This window comes from Macrotis lagotis, chromosome 3 (genome assembly GCF_037893015.1).
Source record: "Macrotis lagotis isolate mMagLag1 chromosome 3, bilby.v1.9.chrom.fasta, whole genome shotgun sequence".
NCBI classification, from domain to species: Eukaryota; Metazoa; Chordata; class Mammalia; order Peramelemorphia; family Peramelidae; genus Macrotis; species Macrotis lagotis.
This window is the reverse complement of record NC_133660.1, coordinates 277,744,248-277,755,987: the sequence shown is the minus strand read 5'-3', so window position 1 is coordinate 277,755,987 and position 11,740 is coordinate 277,744,248. Positions and strand designations below refer to the sequence as shown.

Here is an 11,740-nt window from a genome sequence, read left to right as displayed (position 1 = left end):
TCCACTCCCCGAGCCCCCCTGCCCTGTTTGCTGAACCATCCCCCCTGCTAGTCCCCCAACAATCATGTCTGACCACCAGGACAGATGTCCGGGGGTCAGTGTCCTATGTCCCCCCCCGCCACGTGCTCCACAGACACCTGGATTCTACATATTTTACACCAACATGCATAGACAGACAGACATTATCTATCTGCACACAAACACATACACTCCTCAGCATGAGGGTCCTGCTATAAATCCCCTCACGGAGTTTGTTGCCCCCCAGTGCCTCGTTCGGTCTGTGATTCGCTTAATGAACACTGGCCAGCTCTGCACCCCCTTCTGCCTCTCAACCTTGGGGTCTCTTTCTTCCTCCTCCCCTCTCCCATTCTCTCTGTTGGTGAAGATCCAGAGGTCCAGGCTCCAGCCAGGGTCTGAGCCCACCCAGTCAGGGTCCAGCAGCCCTAGGAGGGGCAGGGCCCTTGCCACATTTGGTCCCTGTGCAGCTCGTGTTTATACGACGCAGCTTGGGCTGGGGTCCAGTCAGAGTCCATCCAGCCTCTGCCCCAGAAGGTGAGGGAGCGGGGGTCTCTGGGATCTGGGGGTCCCCTGACCCTGCTCTGTGCTCAGGAGCTGGGACGTGGGGGCTGGGATGGGGAGCTGGCCCAGAGTCATGCATGTTATTAGGGGCTGAGGTTGGCACCGCCGCATGGGAGGACTCGGAGTGCACTGAGGGCCCCGCTTCTCTCAGGTCTAAGGCTTCCAGGAGCCCTGGGCTCCTCCTCCAGGGGAACATGGACCCGAAGCTACAGGGAGCCCAGTAGAGCCAGTAGGTAAGAAACGGGGAGAGGCTCCTTAACAAGCCTGGAGCACTATGGGTTGCGCGGCAGAGAGTGAGCTCCCCGTCGCTGCAGGGACTTGTGTGCAGGCTGGAGGACTCCCTGGGTGTAAAATTTAGAGGGGGCACCTGTCCAGGCTAGATGAGGCCGGGGGCCTCTGGGGTCTCTTGAGATCCCCACAACCTAAAAAGTTATTTAAAAAAATGAAAGCAGCATGGCTTTCATTAGGACCTGAAAATCAGGAATCTTCCCTTAAAAATGGTTTTGCCACATAGACTTTTGGGAGAGTCAAAGGACAAGAAGGCAACAAACAGGGCTCTGAAGGGAGGGGCCGGACTGGTCCTCAGAGGATGCTCTGCGGGGTGGCTGACTGGGGTCCAGACAGACTCAGGAAGATTTCCGACTGGCTGGAGGCTTTACTGAGCCAAAGGGAAGGGCTCCCGAGCCCCTGGTTTCTCATCTGGTGGGGAGAGGGTTGGCATCCCACGGGCAGAGGACAGGAGGGGGTGACCATCTGATTCCTGCTCCAAACTCAGACCTGGGGTGGGGGAGGCACAGTCCCTTCCCATCCACACTCTGGGCCACACTAGAGATCATGGCATTGGTTTAGGTGGGGAAGAGGCTTGGAAGGGTGCTGGGGGTTGCCTCAGAGCACATCTGCCTGAGGCAGGAGAAGGGCATCCAATAGTTTTTAAACTTAAAATGTTTTAAGTTTAAACAAATTTGAAAACACTGTAAAGTAACAAGTAATTGGTCAAAATTAAGGAGAACATTCTGGTTATCTGGGGCTCCTCCCCCTCCCCGTCTCTCCCCGCTCAGCCTCTTCCCCATGAGGGTCATAGATCCTGGGGTCAATGGTGTTTTTCCCACTGGGCGGCCCATGGAACGTACCAGTCTTTGGCGTTGGTGGGGAACAAGTATCCTTTGATGATGGCGAATGTGGACACAACATAGCCAAGAATGTTGGCACACCAGAGCAGCGGGATCCAGTTGTCAAAAATGATGGTAGGAGAGAACCAGTGAAAGATGTGAGCGTTTGCGAACCAGAGAAGATGCGTGATGATCCAGGCCTGGAGCCCATTGATCTCATACTTGTTCACAGTTCCTGCGAGGGGAACAAGGCCAAGGGGAGGTGGGCATCTGGGGATGGGGAGATGGAGGGGGCTTCACTGATGGTTTCCTCTGTTTTCAGCTCCTTCCCAGAGAAGCCTGCCATTCCAATCTGGGTGAAGGTCACCAAGTCAAGGGCCACTGAGCCAAGGGCCATGGTTCAGGGGACCCTATTTCCCAGGACTGCCCCAAGCCTTGAACAACAAAGTAGTCCTTAGAGGCAAGCAAACTCTGGAGCATGTCCCCCTAAATCCCACCCACCTGTGGCAGGCAGGGAAGTGGGTAGCATGGTGTACCCTCCAGGTGGCACTGAAGACAACGGGGAGCCTGCCCCCCAAAATTACCTGCAGGGGTGACAGCCCCTTCCTGAACTCCTCCCACGTAGCCAGGCAGAAATTTGTGACAAAAATCTGGAATCATCATGTACAAAACCACCTGAAATGAGACATTTGGGAAGAAAATTAGCAGTGGTTGAGATGTTCAGGGCCTGTGAGCTGGGGAGCCTGCCCACCTGCTCCAAGGTACCCCCAGGTCAGAGAAACTGTTCCTTCTGCCAAAGGTCTGATGAGGCAGGGATGCCGGTGATCAGATTTGAGAACCTGAGTCTCTTTGGAAGCACCTCTTGGCAGCCGGGCTATTTATTCTGAGGCCTCATAAGACTCAGCAGCCACCTCCACCCTTACCCTCCTCCCCAGACCCCAACTCATTCTGAGAGATGCCTGGGGACACAGAGGGATGGGCGTCATGGCAAGGGACGGCTGACCTGAAAAGCGACCCAGGCCATGTAGATCTGAGCCGCTTGGGCTGTCACCCCCGGAGTCTGGGCCCAGATGTCCGAGAGACTCGACTTGCCCGTCACCAAATCCACCACGGGCGCAGAGAGGGAGCAGCTGTACTGGTCGCAGGACATGATGAAATAGTAGACGATGAGTGGGGCGCATGTCAACAGAAAGATGACACTTGCCAAGGAGAACCAGTCCACCTCCCTGGGAAAGAAGGCAGCAGAGGATCAGGGGGGCCACTGTCCAGCAGACCAGGGGTGCACCAGCCCACTCCCTCTGGAAAAAGCAGGCAGCCAGTCGGGTGGCTTCTCTGACCATGCGGCCCATGGGGGAACAGCCCTGGCTGGGCCGGGGCTGGGAGATGGTAGGTCATGTGGAGGGAATCTCTGGGGATCTTGGTCAAGACCCTTCTCTTCTCCAGGTCTCAGTGTCCTCCTCTGTAAAATGCTAAGTTTGGACCAGAAATTCCTAAGGTTCTTTAAGTCTGGAAGGAGACACTGAACCTGAGGACAAGAGGTGGAAGCTGGCGAAGTAGAAAGCTGATGGGGCACAACCCGGTCCAGTCCTCCCTGAGAGCTCACAGGAGACTCCCCTTCTGTGCAGTCCATGGGACTATGTAAAATATTCTCCCAGAATAGCAACCGTCACTGTAAATAAACCACTTCTAAACTCTCACTTGAGCAGCCTTCCAAATCGGGAGTTCTAGTTTTCAATAAGGATGACTCTCCCCAGTCATATTCCCAACCAAACTCTAGCTGTTCCTTAATGGTCCATTTGAAGAGCTGGTCAGTTTGAAGTGGGGGAAATGTGAACGTGATTACTGTCTGTTTCATTTAATAAATAAAGCAAGTATAATATTGAAATTATTGAAATTACTATAGTATAGTAGAAAAGTAATTGTATTATTGAAAACAACCCAACCTCCTGGAGAATCCCTCAAAGACTTCTGAACACAGGCGCCTTGGCGATGGGCTTCCAAATCGGAGCATTTATAAAGGGCCAAGTTGAAAAATTTTGAAAAATAATAAAGAAATGACATTTGTGACTGAAAAATTAGAAACCCATGAATGACTTTGGTCATATCTTATTTGTGACCAGGGCTCCCCAATCTTTGACACCCCCCACTAATCCACATCCCTCCCTGCCTCAGTTCTACTTCAATGATCTGTCACTTGTCACCCAAACGTGCTATATAAGAGGGAGTCTAGGAAGAACTTATTAATACAGGGCAGCCAGGTGGCGCAGCAGATAGAGCACCAGCTCTGGAGTCAGGAGGACCTGAGTTCAAATCCAGTCTCAGACACCAAGCTGTGTGACCTTGGTCAAGTCACTTAACCCCATTGCCTTGCAAAACCCCCCAAAACAACCTTATTAATACATGTTGATATTCAGAGGCTGAGATGCCACAATGGGTATGTAGTTGAACTTGGGATAAATTAAAAGGGCCAAGGATAAGCCTCAAAAACATAACCAGGCTCTGGAGATGGACACCACCAACTGTAGTCTCTACTAGTGAAGCGGCCGCTCTGCTGCCCGGACACACAGGAGAACCATTCTCCATCTGGTAGTAACTTAAGATGTACTGACCGTGGACAGCAAGCAGTATTTCCACTACTTAGAATTCCCAAGTGGTATGCCACATACCCTGCCCATACATGGTTGGTGGACTAGTTGTTTTGTTGAACTGATTTTTTTTCCCCTCTGCTGTCCCTCTTTGATTTTAAATGTCTGTTGTAAAGACTGTGTAAGAAAGTACAGGGCTGCACGCCAAGACCCAACCTCTGGCCCTGTTGAGTCACCTCATCTCTTAGCAGCTTAAATGGGGTTGCAGAGAAAAAGTCAACTTGGATTTAAAGTTTTGTCTCCTAGGGACTCCTGACAGTTGTGAAATGACAGGTCTAGTCCCTGTCTCATGATCTATCTAGGTAAGAAAGGAGGGATGTATCTGGAAAAGACAGGGATTTAAACAAGAAAAAAGATTGATACAACAAAGGGAGAGGTCATCATCCCATTACAAGCTCAAGAGCAGAAGGCAGGACTTGAAATCAGGAATGACTCATAATCTCGTCAATCCAGTTGTGAGAGAGACTAAGAGATGGAGAGGACAACTCCAGTGATGTCTGTACAGGCTACAGGGCCAACAGAGTAACTAGGCGAAAAGGCGCCAGAGAAAACATCTAGAGTTGGGCCCCGGCTTCCCATAGCTGGTGATGCTTCCAAGTCATTAACTTCCCTAGGACTCAGTTTCCTCTTCTGTAAGATGACCTGAGGTTCCCCTCCTTCACCCCCTTGGCAAAGGGAATGCACTCTAGCAGACACATAGACACATGCACACATACACAAGAGAGAGATTTAGGAAATTTGATGGTAGAAAAGGCCTCATGCTTGCCATGCTGGCTTGGAGAGTGACCACACACCTAACCCTAACCTGTCAACCCGAGCTGCCTCTTTCCATGAGGACAGCCAGGGATTCTCTTCCCACTCCCAAACTCCAGTGCCTTCCAGATTTAAGCCCAGCATCCCAGGACCTCCTTGGTGTCTTTAAAATTGGGGAGCCAAGGTCCCAGCAAGCAGTAAGCCAAAGGGGGTACCCACTTGTGTGTGTTGCCCAGGGAGAGATCAAGGGGGTACTAGGCAGAGGACACTCTTGCTGGACCTGGGGTTCTCGCTGATGCTCTTCTACTCACGGAGGAGGGAGGCTGAGACTGTCTGGAAGACTGGGGACCACACCCCATTTTTTGACCAAAATGACCACAGGCCGACCTCACTATTCTGCTCAACCAAGCTCAGACAATTCCTCTAAGATTTACTGGTTATGGGGAATTTAAAGTGAAATTAGATGCTCAGGAAGGCCTTCATGCACCTGTCACTTGTCACTCCAAAGCCACCCCGACCTGGGCTTTAAGGCTATTACTCCAAAATCCCCAGGTCAGGGCTGGAAAGAGAAGCTTACCAGGCGCGGCCCCATTCCCCTTGAGCTGTGTTGTGACCATTTGGAATCTTCTTGGGGTCCCTCTGCTTGGGGGAGTTGGTTGGGGAACGTGTCGCCATTGGACCCTAAAGAGAAAAGACACACATAGCTTGTTGGGTGTAGTAAGGGCAACAATCCCCTCAGCAGCCCATCCCAGCAGTATACATGTATTCAGTACCTACTAAGCGCTAAGTATTCTGCCCTAGCAGATCAAGCCTGAGCCACTTGGATGAGCCTCAGGGTACTTGTTCTTATTTGTTGCATTACCTATCTAAAGGCAACTAGGTGGTGCAGTGGCCAGAAGACTGGGTCCAAAAGATCTTAGTTCAAATCTAGCCTAAGATACTTCCTAGCTAAGTGACCCAGCTTCAGTTTCCTCAACTGTAAAATGGAGGTAATAATTACACCCACTTTTCAGTTGTTGTGAGGATTAAATGAGAGAAGATTTGTAGAGAGCTCAGGACACAGTAGGTGGATCTATAAATCTGATGTCTCGCTGTGGAATGGATCCTGTGGGCACTGCTCCCCAGATATCATCTATGATACGTTCACAGAGACGGAGGACAGGACGTTTTTAGGCCCAATGACCAACCCAGAGTTGTTGGCAGGATGCAAAGAGAGGCCGGAACCTCAAGATGCTCTATGAACACTTAGTTAAAGGAACAGAAACACTTTGCAAAAGTTGAGATAATTGTTACTTTTCACAATCAACTTTATTTCACTTGATAGCCTGCAAAATACTAAAATGACATGGAAAATGCCCCTTTCCGAAATCTTGAAAAACCAGTTTCGGCAAAAGCTTGATCTGCCAAAACCCAAACCAGAACCTGCAGGCTCAATGATTCCCTGGCCTCTTAGCAAAATGAAGGCAGTTCAGGATTCCTTTGTACATGGAACAAATTTCAATTACAAAATTATGGGATGTTTTAGCAGTCTCCACTCATTTTTTACAGTGGCAAGAAAATACTGAAGGAAAAGAAAACCCAAACCCACGGGCCAATCTACTCTTTGCAAATCAATTTTACACAAGACTAGTGAGTAGAATCAAAACAGTTCAGCTGGTCAGTCAACCAGCATTTATGAATCACCTGAAGTATAAAAGAACTTATTTATTACGGACAAGGTAATCACAGTGGGAGCCAAAGCTTGGGACAACTAACTTGACCAAACCCAAAGAACTTGCCTAGCCCATCCAATGGTTGGATCAGTTATGGCGGCCATCCAAATGGCCCCACAGTGACATTCACCTTCTGGCTGTTCCAGAAAGCGGGCACCGACTGCCTCCCATTCCTGTAATCTTCTCCCCGTCCCCACCCCATCTGCCTCCATGACCTGATTATCTGAATATCTTTATCATCTTAAACTTTTTATTTTTATTTTTAGTGAGGCAGCAGGGTTAAGTGACTTGCTCAAGGTCATAGTGCTAGTAAGTATCAAGTGCTGAGACTGGTTTTGAACCCAAGGCCTCCTGACTCCAGGGCTAATGTTTATCCACTGCACCAAACTTCCCCTTCCCCCAAAGAGTAAAATTTCCTTTTAAGGTGGACACAATCTTGTTAAACTATGCTCAGGGGTACATCAAAGGCCACACACACAATTATTAGATTGTCCAATGATCAAAACCAAAACATTAGAAGAAGCATGTTCAAAGTGGTTAAAATGGAAATGATTTTTAGTGTAATAAAGATAAGTAAAGGGATAAATCCAAGAGCTTCCTTCCTGTCAACTAACATTCCCCCTTCTATGGGAAGGCCTTCCTGTTCCCCCCTTCATTTTCCAACCTTCCAGCTGCATTTCTTTCCCCTTTTATCACATTTAGATCTTGTTTGTACATAGCTATTCACCTTCTGGAGGGCGAGGACTGTTGTCAGCTTTCTTCTTAACCCAAAGTAAACATTTAATAAATATTCGCTAACTGACAACCCCAGACTCTTTCCTCTTACAACTACCCCAAAAGCTGACAATCTTGAACAAGAAAATGAAGGTGATCCTATATCCCTCATCAATCTCAATTGTCTCAATGGGATACAACTGCATTTCTGATATTTACTTTAATTTGCTCCAACCATTTAAAAAAAACTCATTTTGGGCTTGCTTCTAGGGCTTTGGAGTGAGGAAGATCTGGGTTCAAATTCTGATTCACATGTCTACTATGTGACCTTGAACAAGTTACCTAACCGATTGTGACTCCAGTTTCCTCATGGGTTAAAAGAGAGGACTGGGTTCAAAGGCCCCAAAGACCCTCCTGTTCTAAATTTGTTGTAGCTGTGAGGGGGTAATGGATAGAGAATGGTAGCTGGTCCCCAAGACTCACAAGTGACCCCCATCTTTCAAGCATACCAGTCTTGGGGAGCATCAGACGATTAGCTTCCCTATATGCACATATCGAATTCCTCTCCCTGTCTCACCCTTGCCCAGTGAGAGCCAACTAAGCAGATGGGTTGATAAGGGCTGAGAAGGACTGGAGGCAACTCTCCCCACTTGACTTTGCCCTACTTGGTGGAAGGGGAAGCCAGCAGCTCTTCCCTCCAGTTTAAGAACCAGCTGGCCCCAGAACCTGTGATATCTCGACCTTCTCATCTTTTCTTGGCTCTGAATCAAATATGTATAGACAGAGTATGTGTTGGTGGCATATGTCAGCAAACATGAGAAGGGATGGGGGAGAGCAATGAGTCTTGCTATCCATAGACGCCTCCTACCCTGAGAAGACACCAAGACGGGGCCAGAGGCGGCACCAGAAACCAACTGACTCAATGCTGAATTTGGAGGGGGATTGGCGGATTGTCGAGACAACTGCCTCTGAATTCCTTAGAGAGTCACCACTCTGGAACTCCAATAAAGGATCCTCTCTTTAGGGCCGGTCCAACCTACCTCCTTGTACAGAAAAAAAGAAGTCTAAAATAAAAAATTCTAAATGAATAAAACATAAATGGAGAGCTTAAAAAAATCCAATTTCGGGAAAAATAATTCCAACTAGCTTGGTCCAGATATAGAGGGTGGTTTTTGCCCTTTGTTATAAAAGAACAAAATGACATCACTATGTTAGAGACAAAGGAACAGTGTGTCCAACTATGCTGATCAGAACAAGCCTGATGCTCTACCACAGGTTGGGAACAAATAGGTCACGTGAACACCTTGGGGGAAGTGTTCTAAACTTACTCATCTCTCTCCAATCTGCTTTGCTCACAGAACACAGCTCCCTCTCTAATGACAGCATACCAAACTGGGTGGACTGTGCCAGTGTCTCCCATGCTGAACAATCAGTTCCAAAGTTCTTAAGAGGCCTTGAGAGTGTCCTTGTTATAGCTGAATCGAACCCAACTTTTAAAGCATAACAAATGTATATTGTCAAACATGAAGAACAAAAACACTCTCATTGAGGAGGTTACTGTAGTCTTATCCTTGCACTAGGGAAGGATAAAGCACCATGTCCCTAAATCATCCTAAGATTATTAACCTGGATACTGATTATGGAATCTCCTTGGTCTCTGTACTTCTTCTGTCTAGACTCCATTCAAATCCCTCCTGGACCCTGGAGACCTTTCCCAGGCCCTTCAGCTCCTCTGTACCATCATATCCACCTAAGTGCTGATGTATCTTCCCTCCTAGAGAGCTAGTCCTGTCCTTCTGTCTTTTGTGTATGACCACAACTTAGCAGAGCGCTTTGTACACATTTGGTGTTAAATAAATGCTTACTGAATGTTTGAGCAAAATAAACACAACAGTATGATCACAAGGTAAATGGAAAAACAAAACTGGAGATGAATGATGGGTAATTTCGTAATGACCAAGTTTGATGTTACTGGAGAATTAAGAAGCTTCCCACCATCTCTTTTCTTCTTGAAGAGGTGGGAGGCTATGAATGTAGATTCTTGAAAATGGAGTTGGATTTATTGCCTAATTCCACCTACCTAACTTTCCTTCTCTCTTTCTTGGGTTATTCTTGGACAAGGAGATCCACGGTTCTCTAGAAGGACAGCTGGGGAGAGAACAGATAGGAATACAGTTAGAAATAAAGATCAATAAATAATAAAACAAAATACCCTCAAACTGGCTTGGGGGCTGGCTGCCTTGGAAGAGTTGGCTCCAGTTTCTGCGCCAAATAGAAGACTGCTCCTATTCCTTCTAACTACCTCCAAATGGACTTTGAATTAGAAATCATCCCTGAGGTCGAGAAGCGTCCCCAGCCCAGATCCTTCCTGCTCTTGGCCACTCCCTTCCTTTCTCTGGGCCAGACTCAGTGATCTCTAGGCTCCTTCAAGCTCTGAGGGTATGTCTTGATATGATGCTTTGGGGGCACCATCCCTTTGGAGACGATCAAGGGAGCAGGGAGTGAGGCTGTCTGCTGTCCCAGATTCTTACAATTAGAGGGAGGCTAACCCCCCCCCCAAATATACACCCCTCTCCCCTAAAGGGTCAAGATCCAGCTGTGTGTGTGTGTGGAACAGGCCTTTGGACGGTTGTTTGAAGTCTCCAGTCTGTCTTGGGATCTGTTCTTTAAAAGCACAAAATATATGCTATTTCTATATCATCAAAAGCTTGCAATATCTCAGGGGAGAGGCTCATCTCATCTCCTTGGATTGGATTTGCATCAGTGACAGGCTTGACCCTGAGTCTTTGGAATCATCCATTCAATTGTCCACCCTCACAGCAACATGGGGGCGATGATCCATCTTAATGGACTTGCTCATTTCATCAGTGCAAAAATCAGGGACAATTTTAGGGAATCTGCGACGGAGAATGCCATCTGTATCCAGAGAAACAACTGTGGAATTCAAACAAAGACCAAGGACTATTTACCTCTAATTTAAAAAAATGCTTGTTTTATGGAATTGTGCTATCTCTTAAATTTTATTTTTTCCTTTAGCACATGAATTTTCTCTTAACACACTCAAGAACCTGTCCCCTTGGAAGTCAGAAGGGGGTCCTGTCTGCACGAGCAGGCAGGAGTCCAGGCTGGGCTGGGCAAGGAACAGCCCCCCTACTTCCCAGAGCAGGTGGCACTAGGCTGAAGACTTGGCAGTTTTAATGCCACCTCCCAATACCATTTGCCGAGTTCAGAGTTGATTTATCCGCTGCAACGACCCCTTTCGGGAACATGTGTCTGACGGGGCCAGCAACATCGGTTTTTCTTTGCCCCCGACGACAACCCGGATTGCCCGGCGGGCGCAACACTCCGCCAGCGGGGTCCCGCACCTACGCCAGGTGAGCCACACCGAGAGGGGCCCGAGAGGCCACGGGCCGAGGCCGCGGGACGCCGCCAGCTCCCGGGGCGGGAGGGGACCCCTCCTCTCCCCAGGCCGATCCCAGCAGAGGGCTTCTCGGGCTCCTCTAGGGAAAGGCAGAAGCCGCGATCCCTTCCCCGCCCTGCCCGGGCCCGTGTGGCTCGAGGGCTGATTCCATCGCTCCGAGGTGCCCGGCGCGTGGGTGGCAGCTTGGCCTGGGAAGATGGTGGCAGCGATTAGGGCAGGAGGGCGCTGCGGGCTGTCCCCTGCCAGGGCCGGCCTGCCTCCGCTCCGGGCGCGGCCAGAGGCTCGGGGCCTCCTTGTAATGCCAGGCTGGCAGCGTAGCAGAAATGCAAGAGCCGCCAGGGAAAGGACATGGAGGAGGGGCGCGCCGGGGGGTCCCCGGGGCGCTCCCCCTGGGCCGCACCGCTGCTGCGCCTGCCCGGGGCGGGCCCGGGAGATGGAGGCGGCCCCCGGGGGCCTCAGGGACACCCGCGGTCCAGCCCACCGGGCCCCGGCCCTGCGCCCCGAGAGCGCTCCGCAAGCCAGAGGATGTCGGGGCCCAGAGCGTGCCGCCGGCCTGCCCCGCGGCGCCCCCACATCCCTGCGCCCCCAGCCTCCTTACCCAGCTCCACGCCGCGGCGGCTCGGCCCAGGGGATGCTCCTGGCCAAGCTGGGCCCGGGCCCAGGCGGTGTCGGGCCCGCCCCCGAGCTGGGGCGGCCAATGGGCTTCCAGGGATCCCCCTGTCAGAGGGCTCCGCGGCGCAGGATTGGCGCAGAGGCCTCAAGCCACCCGGAGCCCACTGGGGAGGAGCCGGCCGGGCCAGTCAGCAG

At 50.2% G+C, this 11,740-nt stretch overlaps 1 protein-coding gene and 1 long non-coding RNA gene across 7 annotated transcripts in view; one reads left to right on the top strand and one right to left on the bottom strand.

Annotated features, from left to right (window-relative positions):
- LOC141518645 (uncharacterized) overlaps window positions 1–3,573 on the top strand; it is a 27,453-nt gene extending 23,880 nt beyond the window's left edge. For 4 of the 6 annotated variants that reach the window (XR_012477247.1, XR_012477248.1, XR_012477245.1 and 1 more), the window contains 3 exons: window positions 386–552; window positions 731–812; window positions 1,638–3,573. This is a non-coding gene — a long non-coding RNA (uncharacterized LOC141518645). Of the gene's footprint in view, window positions 1–385; window positions 553–666; window positions 813–1,637 lie in introns of all 6 variants that reach the window. The other 2 variants (XR_012477249.1, XR_012477246.1) reach the window with 2 other exon arrangements.
- The window catches only part of DHCR7 (7-dehydrocholesterol reductase), a 15,370-nt gene extending 3,734 nt beyond the window's left edge, over window positions 1–11,636 (bottom strand). Inside the window, exons 1-6 of the mRNA XM_074230839.1 lie at window positions 11,532–11,636; window positions 9,593–9,660; window positions 5,664–5,767; window positions 2,692–2,914; window positions 2,273–2,363; window positions 1,710–1,923 (exon numbers count right to left, since the gene is read on the bottom strand). Of these exons, the coding sequence (XP_074086940.1) occupies window positions 1,710–1,923; window positions 2,273–2,363; window positions 2,692–2,914; window positions 5,664–5,761 (626 nt within the window). The 5' untranslated portion in view covers window positions 5,762–5,767; window positions 9,593–9,660; window positions 11,532–11,636. The remainder of the gene's footprint in view (window positions 1–1,709; window positions 1,924–2,272; window positions 2,364–2,691; window positions 2,915–5,663; window positions 5,768–9,592; window positions 9,661–11,531) is intronic.
- Window positions 11,637–11,740: the final 104 nt, after the last annotated feature.